Raw genomic sequence first — 15367 nt, 5'->3', positions numbered from 1 at the left:
AGGGATGTTAGTATCCACTGAAGTTGCTTTACATTCGAATAATTATTACAAGTCGCCAGGGATGTTAATATTCAATATTAATTTGTTATAATCTTAATTTATTATTTATAATCTTCCCCTTCGAATAATAATCACGACGTAATATTTTTAGTCCCCTCCACAAAAAGAGTTCAATATTTAACTAGCTATATAGTTACTAATAATTATTTAATTCATTAAATAACATAGATACTTATGTTATATACATATGTATTATACATATGTTCATAAATAATAGTTATTTCATATATGACTATATTTTTATAACTCACTATCTGTGTTATGACCTCTTAATGAAACTTTATTATATCATAATAATTTATATTGTTTTTAGCACAAGAAATACCCAAAGGCTGGCCGTCTCGGGGCCGCCTCGAGTTCCGCAACTGCTACATGAAGTATTCGCCTGAAGCATTGCCCGTTCTTAAAAATCTTAACTTAGTTATTGAAAGTGGTTGGAAGGTAAGTCATAGACTCCAGTAAATAGTTATTTATATAAATATATCAATTTAGTTTCAATGTCGCATCTGTACAACTTCTATACAAAATTTATAGTTAGGTACCTTGATATTTAATATTTGGAAAAGAGAATTGCAGATGAAATTAATACGTATATCGTTTAATTATAAGTGGTAATTTTATTCTGTATACGTAATTATTAAGTTTTTATAACGTAAAAATATAAAACTCAGTATGGAGAAGAAAATTAGATACTCTTTAATAACTTAGAACTCATACTCTTTTCACAGATACGTACTAGTTATAAAAGAAGGAAATAGTCTATGGATGTTCAGAAAAAAATAATAAAAGAAATACTCAACGCTTGTTAATTCACTATACATATAATATTCCTAAACAATACCAGCTCAATGATGTATTCTAGTAAATTCCACAACAAAGAATGTACCATTTTTATAAGTAGTTATAGTAAGTGTTTATGCGTCTGTTTGCAGGTCGGTATAGTAGGTAGGACGGGTGCCGGCAAATCTTCTCTCATCTCGTCGCTGTTCCGCCTCGCCATCGTCGAGGGAGAAGTACTTATTGATGACGTCGAGACTGGAACACTGTCACTACAGGTACGTACACACACAATACACTTTTATTATATTTATTTATTTATTTGTTATAAGTTACAATAACAGTTTGCAAACAGAAATGAACCATTAAAAAGAAAACAATACAAAAATGTATCAATACGCAGTTTGCCAACCTTACATTGTAAACTTTATTTAACAGTAAGTTAGAAGTAAACGTTATAACTTTTTTATAAATGTACATTACATTACTGATTACAGTTATGATCCAAACTTATTCTATCTCAAAACCATACAACGTCCTCTTAAACCCAATAGTACTCTGACATATATAACAGTGAATACCTATGAAAAAGATGATTAATAAAATATATAATATAATAATAATACTGTTACGCCGTGAATTAAAATGAAACTTTAATTATTACTCTCCATCCTAAGTTCGCCTGGAAGAGATCGCTATTGAACGATGAGGCCGTCCATTGTTGTCTCTTTATCTTGCTTTTTTTTTGTAATAAAGTTTTTTTTTGTACGTATTGTTAATCTTTGTGATCTGTATCATTGTTTGAAGGAAATAATACAGAGTTTTCATTCATTAAATAATAATTACAAGACATATTATACTATCCCATTTGCTCTCAAATTAAGTTACGAAAATAATTGTAAATACTTATTGTATCACATATAGAAACCACTGAAACCAATACAAACAGACATACCTATTCATGGATACAAATGTTTTTAATATGCGAGAGTCGAACTCGGAACAATCACAAAGTAATAAATTTGATTATTATATTTATTTGATATAGTAATAAATAAATTCACTCGATCCCGATATAATGAATCTGTACCTGTGTATTTAATATACAGAGTTCGTAGCGCCATCTCGCTATGAATAATTTCAAAAGTGCAAACTACTGGTTGCAATAGAAAACATTAATATTCTTTAAGTGAAGTTATTTCATCAGTAAAATTTAATATTTCTTTTAAAAAAAAAAACAACTACATATACTCTATACTAATATTGTAAAGTAGAAAATTTTGTTTTTTGTATGTTTATCGCTAATCGCTTTGAAAAATCATTTCGCCAATAGAAATATATTTATTTCCAAAAAATTAGAGATTCCTATGAAAATTACAAAAATGTAAATCAAGGTATCTAAAATTTGCTTATTAATGCTAATCAATTTATGTTTCTATCTATCCACCTAAGATACCGAGGCGGGTCGCTAGTAATGCATAAAACATTAAACATATCTACACTAATATTCTAAATAAACTTTCACTAAAATTTTAGATTTTATTAGTAGAAGAAAGATATATAAAATTCCAAAATAAAATACAAATAAGAAGTTGCATAATTTTTAGTAATAAAATTATGAACAAAAGTTATTCCTTAAACGCTACAAAAAACACTTTTTTCATTGTAATAATTCAGAAAATGAAAATTGTCCGATAATGCAGACATCGACAGATTTCTATATGAACGCTTACGTAAGATCTATTCTAAAACCTGTTTACCTTAACACAAGATCACTTCTACAAAGTACAGCGTTCTCTTGAAATTGTTATACCATTTAAAGTAACTTTTAGTATGTAGACATGAGTTACCACTATAACTTTGCCTTCACTTATATTTTTTTTATACGACTTAGAATGGCAAACAAGCTGACGCCCCACCTTATGGAAAGTGGTAACCGTCGCCTATAGACATGAGCACTACCATGGACATAACAGTACACACACATACTGTTTCGCCCGTGATACCCCCCATGCGTTGCCATTCCTGAGGACTCAGGTGTTATTCCTCTGTACCCTGTAAATTCATGCCATCTCCCACCCTTCAAACCAAAACACAGCTATGCAAACACAACTGCTTCACGGTAAAAACACGAATGGGACAGAGGTACCCAAGCAATCGACTTTTGTACAAAGTCTCCCTTTGGTATGAAATATAAGTACACTTATATGCATTTATTTGGAGACAATAAAGAATAGCATTAGGACAATTATTGGGTATTTTATTGTAGGTAAGTATTCTTTTGAAATATCAAAAGAATACTTACCTACAATAAAATTACCTACAATAAATGTAAACCTTACCAATAGGTAAGGTTTACATTGTATAATACAATTGTAGATAACTACATTAAAGTTGACCTTATCCCAAATGACATTAAGTAATTTATTATTTTGCACTAACTTGATATTTATAAAAAAATATATTTATGTATTTATAAGAAATATATTTGAATATCTGTATCTCTACTTAGTTTAGGACTAAATTGTACTTAGTGTTGAATATTTATTTGTTATTATTTACGAAACAAATAAGTATATTATATTTAACGTATATCTATTAATTATTCTAGGCAATACAGTATCCGTAATACAAGTGTTTTTCATTTTGTGAATTGAAGACACTGTGTAATATGTTCAGGTTATTATTAAAATATAAAAACATTTATAAGCTTCCTTTGTCCACATAATCTCTATAAGTATTATACATCCGTACCTAATTGCATTAATGTATTGTCAGGGGCTACGGTCGAAGATATCAATAATCCCACAAGAGCCAGTGCTTTTTTCCGCCACAGTCCGGTACAACTTGGACCCCTTCAACAACTACGATGACCAACAGCTGTGGCAAGCACTTGAAGCTGTAAGTATCTACTTAGTTTGTTTTTGAAATTAATATTCAACCTTTTACTAAAAGATGTATGTAATAAGAGAAAAAAATATTTTAAAGGATTTTCTTTATATAAGAAATAATAATATGATGCATTTTATTTAAGTTTTTGTGCACCAGAATACTAAGCCGGTCGCTTAACTATTAAGAACAAAGACTGTAAGAAGCTATTGCTAGCAATGGAGCTGTTTACTAACAATTCTTCCCCTCACCATGTAGAAGTTGATTCGGTAGGGTATAATACTGATCCCCTTCTTTTCACTTTCCATTAGGAGGGCCGTTAGATACTTATTTCTGCTGCAGGCTTGTTTGTTATTGATATACTCGTAAATTTCTATTGAAGCTTGATGTGGTATTTTTATAAACAACAGCGGACAATATTTTGAAATCTTTATTTTTCACAGAACAGTATTTTACATGAATCTTTTGCTAAAGCCACAGACAGGAGAGAGCACACACTTGTAAAAAAATACAGAAGTTGCCACCATCCAAAAAAAGACACTTAAAAATACAATAATTACCGCTCATGAACATTATATTTTTAAAAATTTATTGAAATTAAACTTTATAAACCAACAGTTATACCAGGTTGTATAAACTGTAATGTATTGAGAATTGTTAATAACGGGGAACAACCGCCCCATTGCTAGTAATATACTGTCCGATGAACCTCTTGGTTATTCACATGATGAATATGTCACAAAATTGACCTATTATCCCTCACTAATACTCCGTCAGTCTAAATCCATAGACCAGAGTGGATTATCATACAATTATTATCATACAAGACTCTAATGTATTATTCCAGGTTGATTTGAAAGCAGCAGTGCCAACGTTAGACTTCAAAGTATCGGAGGGCGGATCCAACTTCTCGCTGGGACAGCGGCAGCTGGTGTGCCTGGCGAGGGCCATACTACGCGGCAACCGTATCCTCGTATTGGACGAGGCCACTGCCAACGTTGATCCTAAGTCAGTATAAAAAATAATATATTATTATTTATCATATTATTTTTGCACCATATGCTTTATATGTTCCCTATAGACAATTTCTCCTTTCAGGTTCTCAAGGTTGACTGGAAGAAATCCCTTTATGGGATAAGTTTGCCTGTATATATTTTTGTTATAATCTAATATCAATACTATAAGTAAATGTACAAAAGCATATAAATAAATATTATAAATATAGTTGGGCACATCACGCAGCACCATCTTATCTCAAATTAAACAAAGTTTGTACTCAAAGTATTTTACCTGTAATGTTTTTGTAAAAACATACATATCCATGTACATAGAAAACACCCAGTCGAATATAAATAAATATACCCACTCATAAATAAAAATTATTATATTGTCTGGGAATCGAACCCGCGACCATCGGAAGATGAGACAGTGTGTAAAACCGCTATATTAGGATATTGGTCATTTTAATGTCACTACATATTAATTCTTATCGTACTAATGTTATAAAATTGTAACTAGACAATGTCTGTACATAGGAGACACTTAGAAATAATTAATATTATATTATATAAAGTCCTATTTCCGAAATCTAAATAGTATAAAGTAGCAGGCAAAAAGCCAGTCATTCTATAAATCCTCTATTATTATTACTATAACGGGATTTAGTGCGAAGGTTGATAAAGGATTTTGATTCCTCCCTAGAATAGATTCCTACTAGGTAGTCCTAAAAATATCTTATTTAATATTGTAAAATGGAAAGGTTTGAGTTAAAAAAATCTCAAATCCTATAAATTATGCAATAAAGTGTAAATATAAATGGAGCAATAAAGTGTAAATTAAAAACAAATTGTAAAAAATAAAAATACAGTAAATTTAAATATGAGGTGATTAACTGATTTTAAAAACCCTTTTTATGGGGCTTAACGATATACTTAATATATTTAGCAATATTATAAATGTGAAAGTTTCGATACTTGACTTGTATGTTTTTATATAATTACGCTCATTTGATTGAAATTTTATTGGGTAGATACAGCGTCCAATCAAGCTATTTTTGCTGCTCTGGGCAAAATTAATTGTTTACCATCTATTATGTTGACTCGCAGTGAACTCATTTTGCCCTTTTAGGTATTTGTCCAGCTAACACTCCCTTTAGATTGGGATTAAGTAGACAGATACACCACGTTTTAGATTAACACAGGATATTTTATATACTAGGTCACGCAGACGATGCCGCAACAGTCTACCAGTATTACAAAAATATGGAAATTTTTACAGATATTTAAATATTCGTTACACAATCAAAGCGTTCAGAATCGCATCAATTTAAAAAAAAATAAGTATTCTTACAACAAAAATAATTTCTTCTTTTTAATATGCGCGATATCTTTGCTGTATAGCTAACATCATCATCATCGTTATACTAGCCTTTAACTTTCCGCTGCTGAACATAAGCCACCCCCTTTGGAAATTTTGTCAATAGTTGCCACTCTCGGCAGGCGGATTAGCAACCGCAGGTAGACTTTGGAGGTATTGTAAGAGGAACACTGCGTCCCATCCCTCGCCCTCCCTTAATAGCCTCTTACGACACCCACGAGAAAGAAAGGGATGCCCTATTCTATGCCAGGACCATATAGTATATTTACAGAGGGAGACTTTGTACAAAAGTCGATTGCTTGGGTACCTCTGTCCCATTCGTGCTTCTGCCGTGAAGCAGTTGTGTTTGCATGGCTGTGTTTCGATTTGAAGGGTGGGATATAGCGTGAATTTACAGGGTACAGAGGAATTACATCTGAGTCCTCAGGAATGGCAACGCATGAGGGGTGTCATGGGCGAAACAGTATACTCTGTTATGTCTATGCTACTGCTCATGTCTATAGGCGACGGTTACCACTTTCCATCAGGTGGGCCGTCAGCTTGTTTGCCATTCTAAGTTGTATAAAAAAATTAAAAAAAAAATATATCATTTATTTAGTTATTTTAGGCAACTGGGATCCATTTTTGTTAGTAAGTGTACTTAAAAACTATGTTAATACTTAATCACCTAATGATGATCTAGTCCTTTCGGCAAGCATTCTCATAAGAGGACTATCTAATTTATTTACAAACATGTTCAGGATACTGTTGCCACTCCCGCGTATTCTATCTAAGAACAAAGTTGTATTTTTATGCCAGACTGCGTCAAAACCATCTGTGCGAGCTTCGGCCAACATCGCTAAGGCGCTACAAAAGCGCGGAAGCCGTAACAGCAACCTGAAATTATAATTAAATTGGATATGTACATGTATATCTATAATAATGTACTGTTTTCAGAACCGATGAATTTATCCAAAGAACAATAAGGAAACGTTTCGCGGACTGCACCGTGCTGACGGTGGCGCACCGACTGAACACCATCATGGACTCGGACCGCGTTATGGTGATGGACTCCGGCCAACTGGTGGAGTTCGACCACCCGTACAACTTGCTCAACAAGCCCGACGGCTACTTCACCAAAATGGTCAAGGAGACCAACGAGAAAATGTCGACGCAACTCTACCAAATCGCGAAAAACACATACCTTAGCAATGGCGGCGTCATAGAATAGTCCACCATAGTTAAGTTTAATTTTAAGGCATTGTTTTCTCTGTTAGGTCTTCAAATTAGAAGCAAGTATAAAAATGTTGTTACGTTACAAAATCGTATTCCAATATATCTAATTTGTAAATAGTATTTCAATATTTTGTGCAATTGAAAAAAAATCATATCAGAAGAGATTTGAATCTACTTATACGCTACGCCAGGGCGTTGCTCTTTCTTACCAGTTGAAATAGCTTATTGGAATATAATTTTGTTATTTTAATAATATTTCTGTAAGAATTTGTAATTAATAAAATTACCATCTAAAATATAAAACGAATGTTTAAAAAAATACCTACTTCCTAGCTACACCTGTGTTGATAATTATCCTTTTATCAGATATTTATTGTAGGTACATTATAAAAAGAACACATGGCTGAAATTATAATTTTAATAAATAATGGATGAGCTGATCAATATCACAATCAACTTAACAACAACAACGTATTATCTCTAAAGATTTCAGTCATAATCTAAGAGCCTTCCATTGAATAATGAACGTAGGACTATTACATTTATATATATATCATTAAATTATTAGATAAGATAAATATGTAATGCCGACATTATTTTGTATTTTTACAAATAAACTACAAACAGATTTCTATTTTATTCCAACCTAACTTAAGAAATGTATAAATGATTAATTAATTAATGTAAGTATAGCTGTTAATAAAATAGAATGAAGAATTTATTTATTTAAATTGTATAATTTGTATTTCGTCAACTGTTTTTGTTTAAAATCAGCAGTTTGAATGCCATAGAGGTTATCCTCGAAAAAATATAAAGTAAATTTTAAAAGACGTTTTGTTATCATTATTTTATAAAATACTTCTTGTCGAAAAAACTTTATAGAATTTGGTTTGCCTTTTCATTATTATACAACTTGGATTAGCAAACGAAATAATATTTATTCCTCATACGTATCCAGTCCTGAGGAGTATGATGTTGTACCTTTAACAATGAATCACAAACACGCAAGCACTTTAGTGGCAGAAATATGAGTAGAATAGTGATACTTATGCAAATGACTTTTCTAAAAAGGGAAACTATGAATGACTTGAAACCATTTCTTAAATATACGTGAAATCAAATAAATAATTAAGATTGTGTTTCACAAAAAACCGATTCCAACTGTGGCAAAAATAATGATTTTGATTTTAAAACTAAATTACTGAACCGATTATGCTTATATTTCTATAGGACCAATTTGTAAGTATATCCTTCCAGATAAAAAAGAATATTCCACATCGTTTTACAACTGACGAAGTTATGACGTAACAAACATAAAAAATACACCCAAATTGAGATACTCCTTCTTTTAAAGTCGGTTAAAAAGGATAAAAAAAATATAATACATACGCTTTCTGACGCAATTAAGAGACTATTAACTAAACCGTCTTTCACTTTTATACTTTATACCAGCAATAAGTATATATTATTATTCTCATTTTTGTGTATAATATAGTATATTTTTTATATATATATATATATATATATATATATATATGAAAGTATATTTGTTATTTATATATATAAATAACAAATATACTTTCATATATATATATATATTTGTTCGTTTATAATTTGAAATTGTATGTATCTATGTATATCAGTAATTACTTGTACCGCATTCGAGTATTCTGACACTTCCCTATGGTTGACTGAAAGAAAATAAAATATTCAGTTTTAATGATAGAACTCTGCGTTAAAAGAAATTGAAGCATTACAGTAATCATCACAACGTCTACAATCATCATGTGGGATTGCAATCATGAAAAGATTTATTTACTTTAATAACTTATCTGCTTAAGTACATTTACCTAAAAAATAAGTCATTTTAATGATAATGAAGATATTAATTAGTGGGGGCTCGCTATCTAATCTTCTTAGAAACTAATTCTATTGTTTGATAAATCAGTAAATACAGCTTAAAATTCGTATTTGTTATTGCAAATAAATTCATAATACTTTTTCAAGGGCCAGTAATATCATTAATTTGATCTTGATCTTTTTTACTAATGAATGTATATATAAACTGAAGAAATGATAGTTATAAATATAAATCTAATCTAGCTATTTTGCTATTCTAGATAAAAATTAATATTTACCGCTCAATATATATATATATATATATATATATATATATATATATATATATATATATATATATATATATATATATATACTCGTATGTATTATCTTCCTGCCCTTATCCCAATTTATTTGGGGCGACGTTATATGTTTCTTATCCATATTACAAAAAGATTTGGCTTATATATTTACGAGCGGTCGTCTGCCTGATGTCAACCCTCTTTGGGAATGCATTTGTAGGTGGTTTCTGCCACCTACTGTATGGAGGAAAGGATTGAGGAAAAAAAGAAGGAAAAGTTGGAAATGCGTAAAGGAAATTGGTAAATAAGAGGAATAAGGGACTTATGTGAAAAGGAAAGGGGGGAGCACTGCAGTTGCGGAAAGGACTGGGACACTGCAACGACTCGGGAAGCCGGGTATACCCTTATTCTAGAATCGAGCAGATTTATTTATTCTTTATTGCACAATAAAACTTTGTACAAATGGCGAGTTTAATGCCATATGGCATTCTCTACCAGCTTACCTAAAGATTTCTAGAGAAGGACACCCCTGACGCTCATAACAAGCTGCAATGAGACCGGGGATTTCAAAGTTACAAAAAAGCTAAACACCGTAGCGACATAAAACGCTAAATACCATTACGCCATAAATCCCTGAACATCACTGTATATAAGTCGCTGAACAGCATTTTACAAAAATTACAAAAAAACAAAAATAATAATTCGACATTGAACCCAAAAATTATTAGCTTTAGGTCATAGCCCTAAAATTTAAATAGATATACCTACCTACTCTATTTTGGCTATCTTCTACGGTACCATACTAATGCATGGTAGTATCTCAGTGCGGATTTAAGTCTCGTCCGCTTTATAAATTTTACAAACCTTAAGATATGATTTTCATATTTTTATAATACATCAGTTCACAATTGATAAATTGGCAAGTATCCCGTCATAAATAAAAAATATTTAAAAATAGTAATAGTTGCATGATAACACTATAAACATCATAGAATACTCTGTGACGTCCATATTACGTACTTCTTATGTATTGCCATTCCTGAGAACTAAAATTAAAAATATATATTTTTTATGATAATAAACTACTTATCCACGGCATATCTTGCATAACTTGAGATAAAAAGTATCCTGTTGAACTAAATATAACGGTCAATCTATGTAACATGATTTTAATCGTTCTGATCCTTTAACGTAATTGAGTAATAAAAATCTAAACCTTCAAATAATCTTATCAATATACCGGTATACTTAGTAAATATTTTTCCATGATCTTTATTATTGTAAGTAATTAATATAGGTATAAAGTCTAGCAAACCTATTGCTAAAAAAATATACTTATCCCGTTAGATCGACCTCTACGCGATCCCCTCTGGAAAGCATAGACACTCACGGGAACCTCACGGTACGTACACCAGCGTGTAACGACAGTAATATTTAAAAAAAAATATTATTGTCCTTCTCTAAGTGTTTTATGAATCACAGCATAATAGTCATATGTATATTTAAGAGAGTGGGTTGATGAGCCGTGCCCACCCCAGAATTGACTGATGCCCTCCTCAAGATGTAAGCGAAGCTTTCAGCTATACACAAAAACATGTCTAAGAGTACATTAATAAGGGGTTTCTAGAAAATAATTTGAAATATTGATAATATATCTATAATTATAAGTACTTGAATTAATTAACAAAACAAACAGAAGGAATTATGTACTCTACGAACCTCTGCTGTATGCTTGGCTTTGACTATATACATTATATAATTAATACTAATGGATGAAGAAAATAACGTCCTTCAGATTAACTAGTAATGTAATAAAAAGGTATTTAAAAGAAGAAAATAGAGGAACATTTAATAATTAAATAATGCAATATATTTTTTGCTATGAAATCAAAACAAATTGTATACCTATAGTTGACTTAGCTCTTGTTTCGTAATATCTGTTTAGTTTACCACTAGTCACATTATTTTAATATATAGACTTAGATATTCGTACCTATCTCAAAATTCAAGAGATGTCAATGTAAAGTCACAAATCAATTTAACAGAATGATTCCTAATACAGATATTAAACTATACAAAATAAACCTCCTCTAAAGAAACATATTCTAAAATTTCCACGGCAATGGTAGATAACGAACTCCATAAAGTAACGGCATTTAAAAAAATAAATACTAAATTAATTCTTCAGAAATTTATTTTACAGGAATAATCTTGAACGTTGAATATACATTTTTTAATTGAATGATTCAATAAACTGAATAACGGTCCTGATGTTTCTGTTGATTTCAGCAAGTCCCGCATTGACAGCGTCACGAATGTTGACTTCCACAACTTTAATGATGGTGTTATCAAAGATCCTTGTGAATGTACGGATAACAGGGTTCACCAGCCAATCGGTCAAAATGTTACCGGTCAAACGTACGCGAAGACGTCTGTAATAAAATAATCAAAATTAATATCATTATTACCAAATTAGCAGCATGAAACACATAAAGATATAATGCAACTCTTCATTTTTATTGAAATATACATGTCATAAAATATGTTATACTTGTAATATGTGCAATTACAAGTATACGGGTAGAAAAATTATATTTATATCACAACATCTATAAACATTGGTAAAACAATAAATTGCTTTAAAAATTTAGTCACTGATGTGATGTGGCACTTCTTCAAGATGATTGTGTTAATAAAATTCTTTACTAATGAAATAACTAAAATGAAAAACAAGATTGCTGGCTTACTTGACAAGGATAATTAATATTTTAATAATTATAATCAATTAGGTAATTACCTAATATGCATACAAATAAACAATATTACTGACATTGTTCTACGCTTTGTTATCACGTTATTATTTAAATTTATTTTGAGGGGTGCTGTTCTTTAAGATTTATACTCAGTCGCTCTAATATCAAACAATATTGCATTATGATGGTCACTGAAAGTCATTGATCATCATCATTATTACGTTTCAGACTTTCTCCAGAATATTTAGTAAACACTTTACCCTGGTTTTTTACATGCATACTTACATTACGTACCAACTTAATACTTAAAATCACTAGAAACTGTTTACACTAAAACTACATCGATACTAAAATAATAGATGGTAAATGAAATTTAGGCCACATACCCAATGTCGGTGAGTGAGAACTGCTGCAGATGAATTTCGTCGTTATTGAAATCAACAAGCAAGTCCACAACGACAACGAAACGGTTCAGGGAACCGATGATACCACCAGTGGGCCCGAGGTTCATCACCTTCACTAGGTATTTGTACACGAACTGAAATACAACAATTGACGTAATTATTAAATCTTAATATATATAGTATATAACATTATATAAGAAAAATCATAACATTTAAACATTGCTAAGACCTACCTGTAAGTTCCTGAACTGCAGTTGTACTCGTACACGCACCATCTTGGCGAAATAGTTGATTGTCTGATCACCAGAACGAGCCACGTTTGTCAAACCAGTCATGTAACCATCGTGTATCTTCAGCCAAGCACTGTACGTGATCAAAACTGGCCTCTACAACAGTAAAATAAAAAGAATACATTATTTCTAAAACTAATAACATAATTATTTTATTAATAGACCCGCGGTACGCTCCAGTCTCGCACAGGTAGATAGATAGAAAAATATTATTAGAATTTTATATTAATTTTAATAGATAAATTTTTAATACATTAATAATTTTCGTAAGAATTTCAATTTTTTTATAATAATATAAAATCGATTAAGTAGTATTTCAGTTTATCCATTATCATTATTTACTGATAATGGGTAAAATAAAAACAATATTATTTACTTATCATTAACAAACTATCAAATCTTTTCTTGTTATAACATTAGTATAGATAATAGTTTAAAAATGTCTAAACTATCCATAAAACTTTTTAGCATTTAATAAAAAAAATACGTAGATAAATGATATTTATTTATAAGTTTAACATCTTAATATAAAATATTTAAATGCAATCCAATTTCATTCGTAAACATCATAAATATTAATATTACTAACAAAAAAGTTTCGACGTTAAAATCAAGATTTGAATAAAACAAACACACATACATGCAGTTTACATAGATAGGACACTGTACTAACAGAAATGCAAAATTTTTAATAAATCGTATGTTGCGATGATTCTTAGGTACTCAATACTTGAATATTACGATGCAAGTTGGATATACCTGTGTAGGTATTTGGTTATTTGTTTAACCCAAAATTAAACCGTACAAGATATCAATATTGATACTGACCACTTCGAATCCTTCAACAACGTCTGGAAGATCCATAGGGTCGAGGCCATTTTCTTGGATAAAAGGCACAATCAACTGGATTGTGTTGTCAACATAATCGTTTATTTGAGCGTTCAATCCCAAATTGCGTGTCTCTCTGTAATTATAATATTATAAAGTTACTAAATTTAAAAGATAGACAAACTATACATGAGTTGTCATGTAGGTGCCTGTATTCCAGACATGTTTCTGTCCTACAATGTATATGAATGCATTAAATATACACATGTTTCTATTTGAAGCGAAGCGCAGACATTACAAGTAAAACTACATATTCCTCAGGGCTGCCAATGCATGAGGGGTACAAAAATAATTATATTGACCTTTTTTTATGACACCCTTTTGCGCAAAACTTTAATACCTGTTTATAATAAATTTCACTGACTACTAATTTAATCATACGTTCTTAGTATTGTGTCACTTTTAAAAACCTTTAATTCTTATTAACATTAATTAGATGATTTTAATCAAGAAAAATGTATGCTAACAATTAGTTAGTAGTTTACGTAGGCCTTAGAAATGTAGATTCTGTGTCTTTGTTCATTTGCTTGACTTACTTTTTTGTAAAATTTAATTTTCATAGGCTTCTCATTTTTATGTTTTATATTTATCATTTCACATACCTAATTATCAAATTTAACACTCAAGACAAATCTGACCATCTACGCGAAAGAAATAACTCAATAACGCATAACAATAAAGAACTGAAATTACAAAATACTAACACAATAGAGTTTTTTCTTCATTCTCTGAAATGTATTCAGAGAATGAAGAAGAAAAGCTCTAAGTATTGCATTTCATTACTTCATTTTGCTAAATATCTTTTATAGGTACTTACTCTTGGCCTAATAGAGCAGGAACTGATCCGCTCTTGAGGTCTTCGGCCTGGGCCGCAGCCACCAGGAAGGCGATCACAACAGCAATATATTTACCCATTTTAACTTGAGCTCGAACTCAATAACACTGTCAGCTAACAAGTTTTTAATTATATATAATACCTTCATCTACAGATAGAACTGATACGGACGTCCTTATCAAAAATGTTTTTGTAAATCAGTGTCGATCTCATCGTAGGTACCTAATGATTGTAATCATAATTAATTTGTTTACATTAACTTGCTTTCATTTGATTGTTTCATCATTATGGTTATGTTTAAGTCGATAGGACAAAGCAGCAAAGATAATGTTTAAAGCTCATAAATATACAAGTAAACAGATTATCTAATGTTATAGATATCTACCGAATAACAAAAAATCGAATACTATATCCCTCTAAGCACACGTTCTACGTAGCCGTTTCTAAATGCATTGTGTCAGTTTCCCTCAGTCAAAATCACATTAACGCACACATTTCTACTTCACGACAAATAAAGAATGCAGATGGTGCATATTCAGTCGAGTCACAAAACTTTAGGTACTGTCTATAGAGTTGTATGATAGATATTGGGAGTATACAAGTAAAAAAAAATTTATTAATAATTAAAGATTGTGTCCCACAAACAACAACCTAATTCGATCATGAAACAGCTAATAATTTTGATCTAAAAACTAAACTACTGAAACGATTTCGACCAGTCTGTAATCCTGTGTATATC

General features: G+C 30.7%; 2 protein-coding genes across 3 annotated transcripts in view; one reads left to right on the top strand and one right to left on the bottom strand.

Annotated features, from left to right (window-relative positions):
- Positions 1–8042, top strand: part of LOC113522920 (ATP-binding cassette subfamily C member 4-like) — a 90927-nt gene extending 82885 nt beyond the window's left edge. For both annotated transcript variants that reach the window (XM_026908767.3, XM_026908766.3), the window contains exons 21-25: positions 374–501; positions 993–1115; positions 3616–3738; positions 4574–4734; positions 7039–8042. In XM_026908767.3, the coding sequence (XP_026764568.1) occupies positions 374–501; positions 993–1115; positions 3616–3738; positions 4574–4734; positions 7039–7312 (809 nt within the window). In that variant the 3' untranslated portion in view covers positions 7313–8042. The remainder of the gene's footprint in view (positions 1–373; positions 502–992; positions 1116–3615; positions 3739–4573; positions 4735–7038) is intronic.
- A 3592-nt stretch (positions 8043–11634) lies between these two features.
- LOC113522572 (uncharacterized) lies at positions 11635–14770 on the bottom strand. The gene is made up of 5 exons (XM_026908304.3): positions 14611–14770; positions 13734–13869; positions 12849–13001; positions 12598–12749; positions 11635–11890 (listed from the first exon to the last, which is right to left on the bottom strand). Exons 1-5 carry the CDS (start codon positions 14706–14708, stop codon positions 11692–11694), a joined length of 738 nt encoding a protein of 245 aa, XP_026764105.1. The 5' UTR covers positions 14709–14770; the 3' UTR covers positions 11635–11691.
- Between the last annotated feature and the right edge of the window lie 597 nt (positions 14771–15367).

The sequence above is a fragment of the Galleria mellonella genome, unplaced genomic scaffold (assembly GCF_026898425.1).
Source record: "Galleria mellonella isolate WM207_F2 unplaced genomic scaffold, CSIRO_AGI_GalMel_v1 utg38, whole genome shotgun sequence".
Classification (NCBI taxonomy): domain Eukaryota; kingdom Metazoa; phylum Arthropoda; class Insecta; order Lepidoptera; family Pyralidae; genus Galleria; species Galleria mellonella.
This window is presented reverse-complemented; position numbering and strand designations above follow the sequence as displayed.

Excerpts from the sequence above, each read along its gene's own strand:
- LOC113522572 (XM_026908304.3), bottom strand. The coding sequence starts at position 14,708 with ATGGGTAAATATATTGCTGTTGTGATCGCCTTCCTGGTGGCTGCGGCC. Across the intron at positions 13,002-13,733 it reads TTGTTGAAGGATTCGAAGTG|AGGCCAGTTTTGATCACGTA; the intron begins GTCAGTATCAAT and ends TTACTGTTGTAG. Across the intron at positions 11,891-12,597 it reads TTCTCACTCACCGACATTGG|ACGTCTTCGCGTACGTTTGA; the intron begins GTATGTGGCCTA and ends ATTTTATTACAG.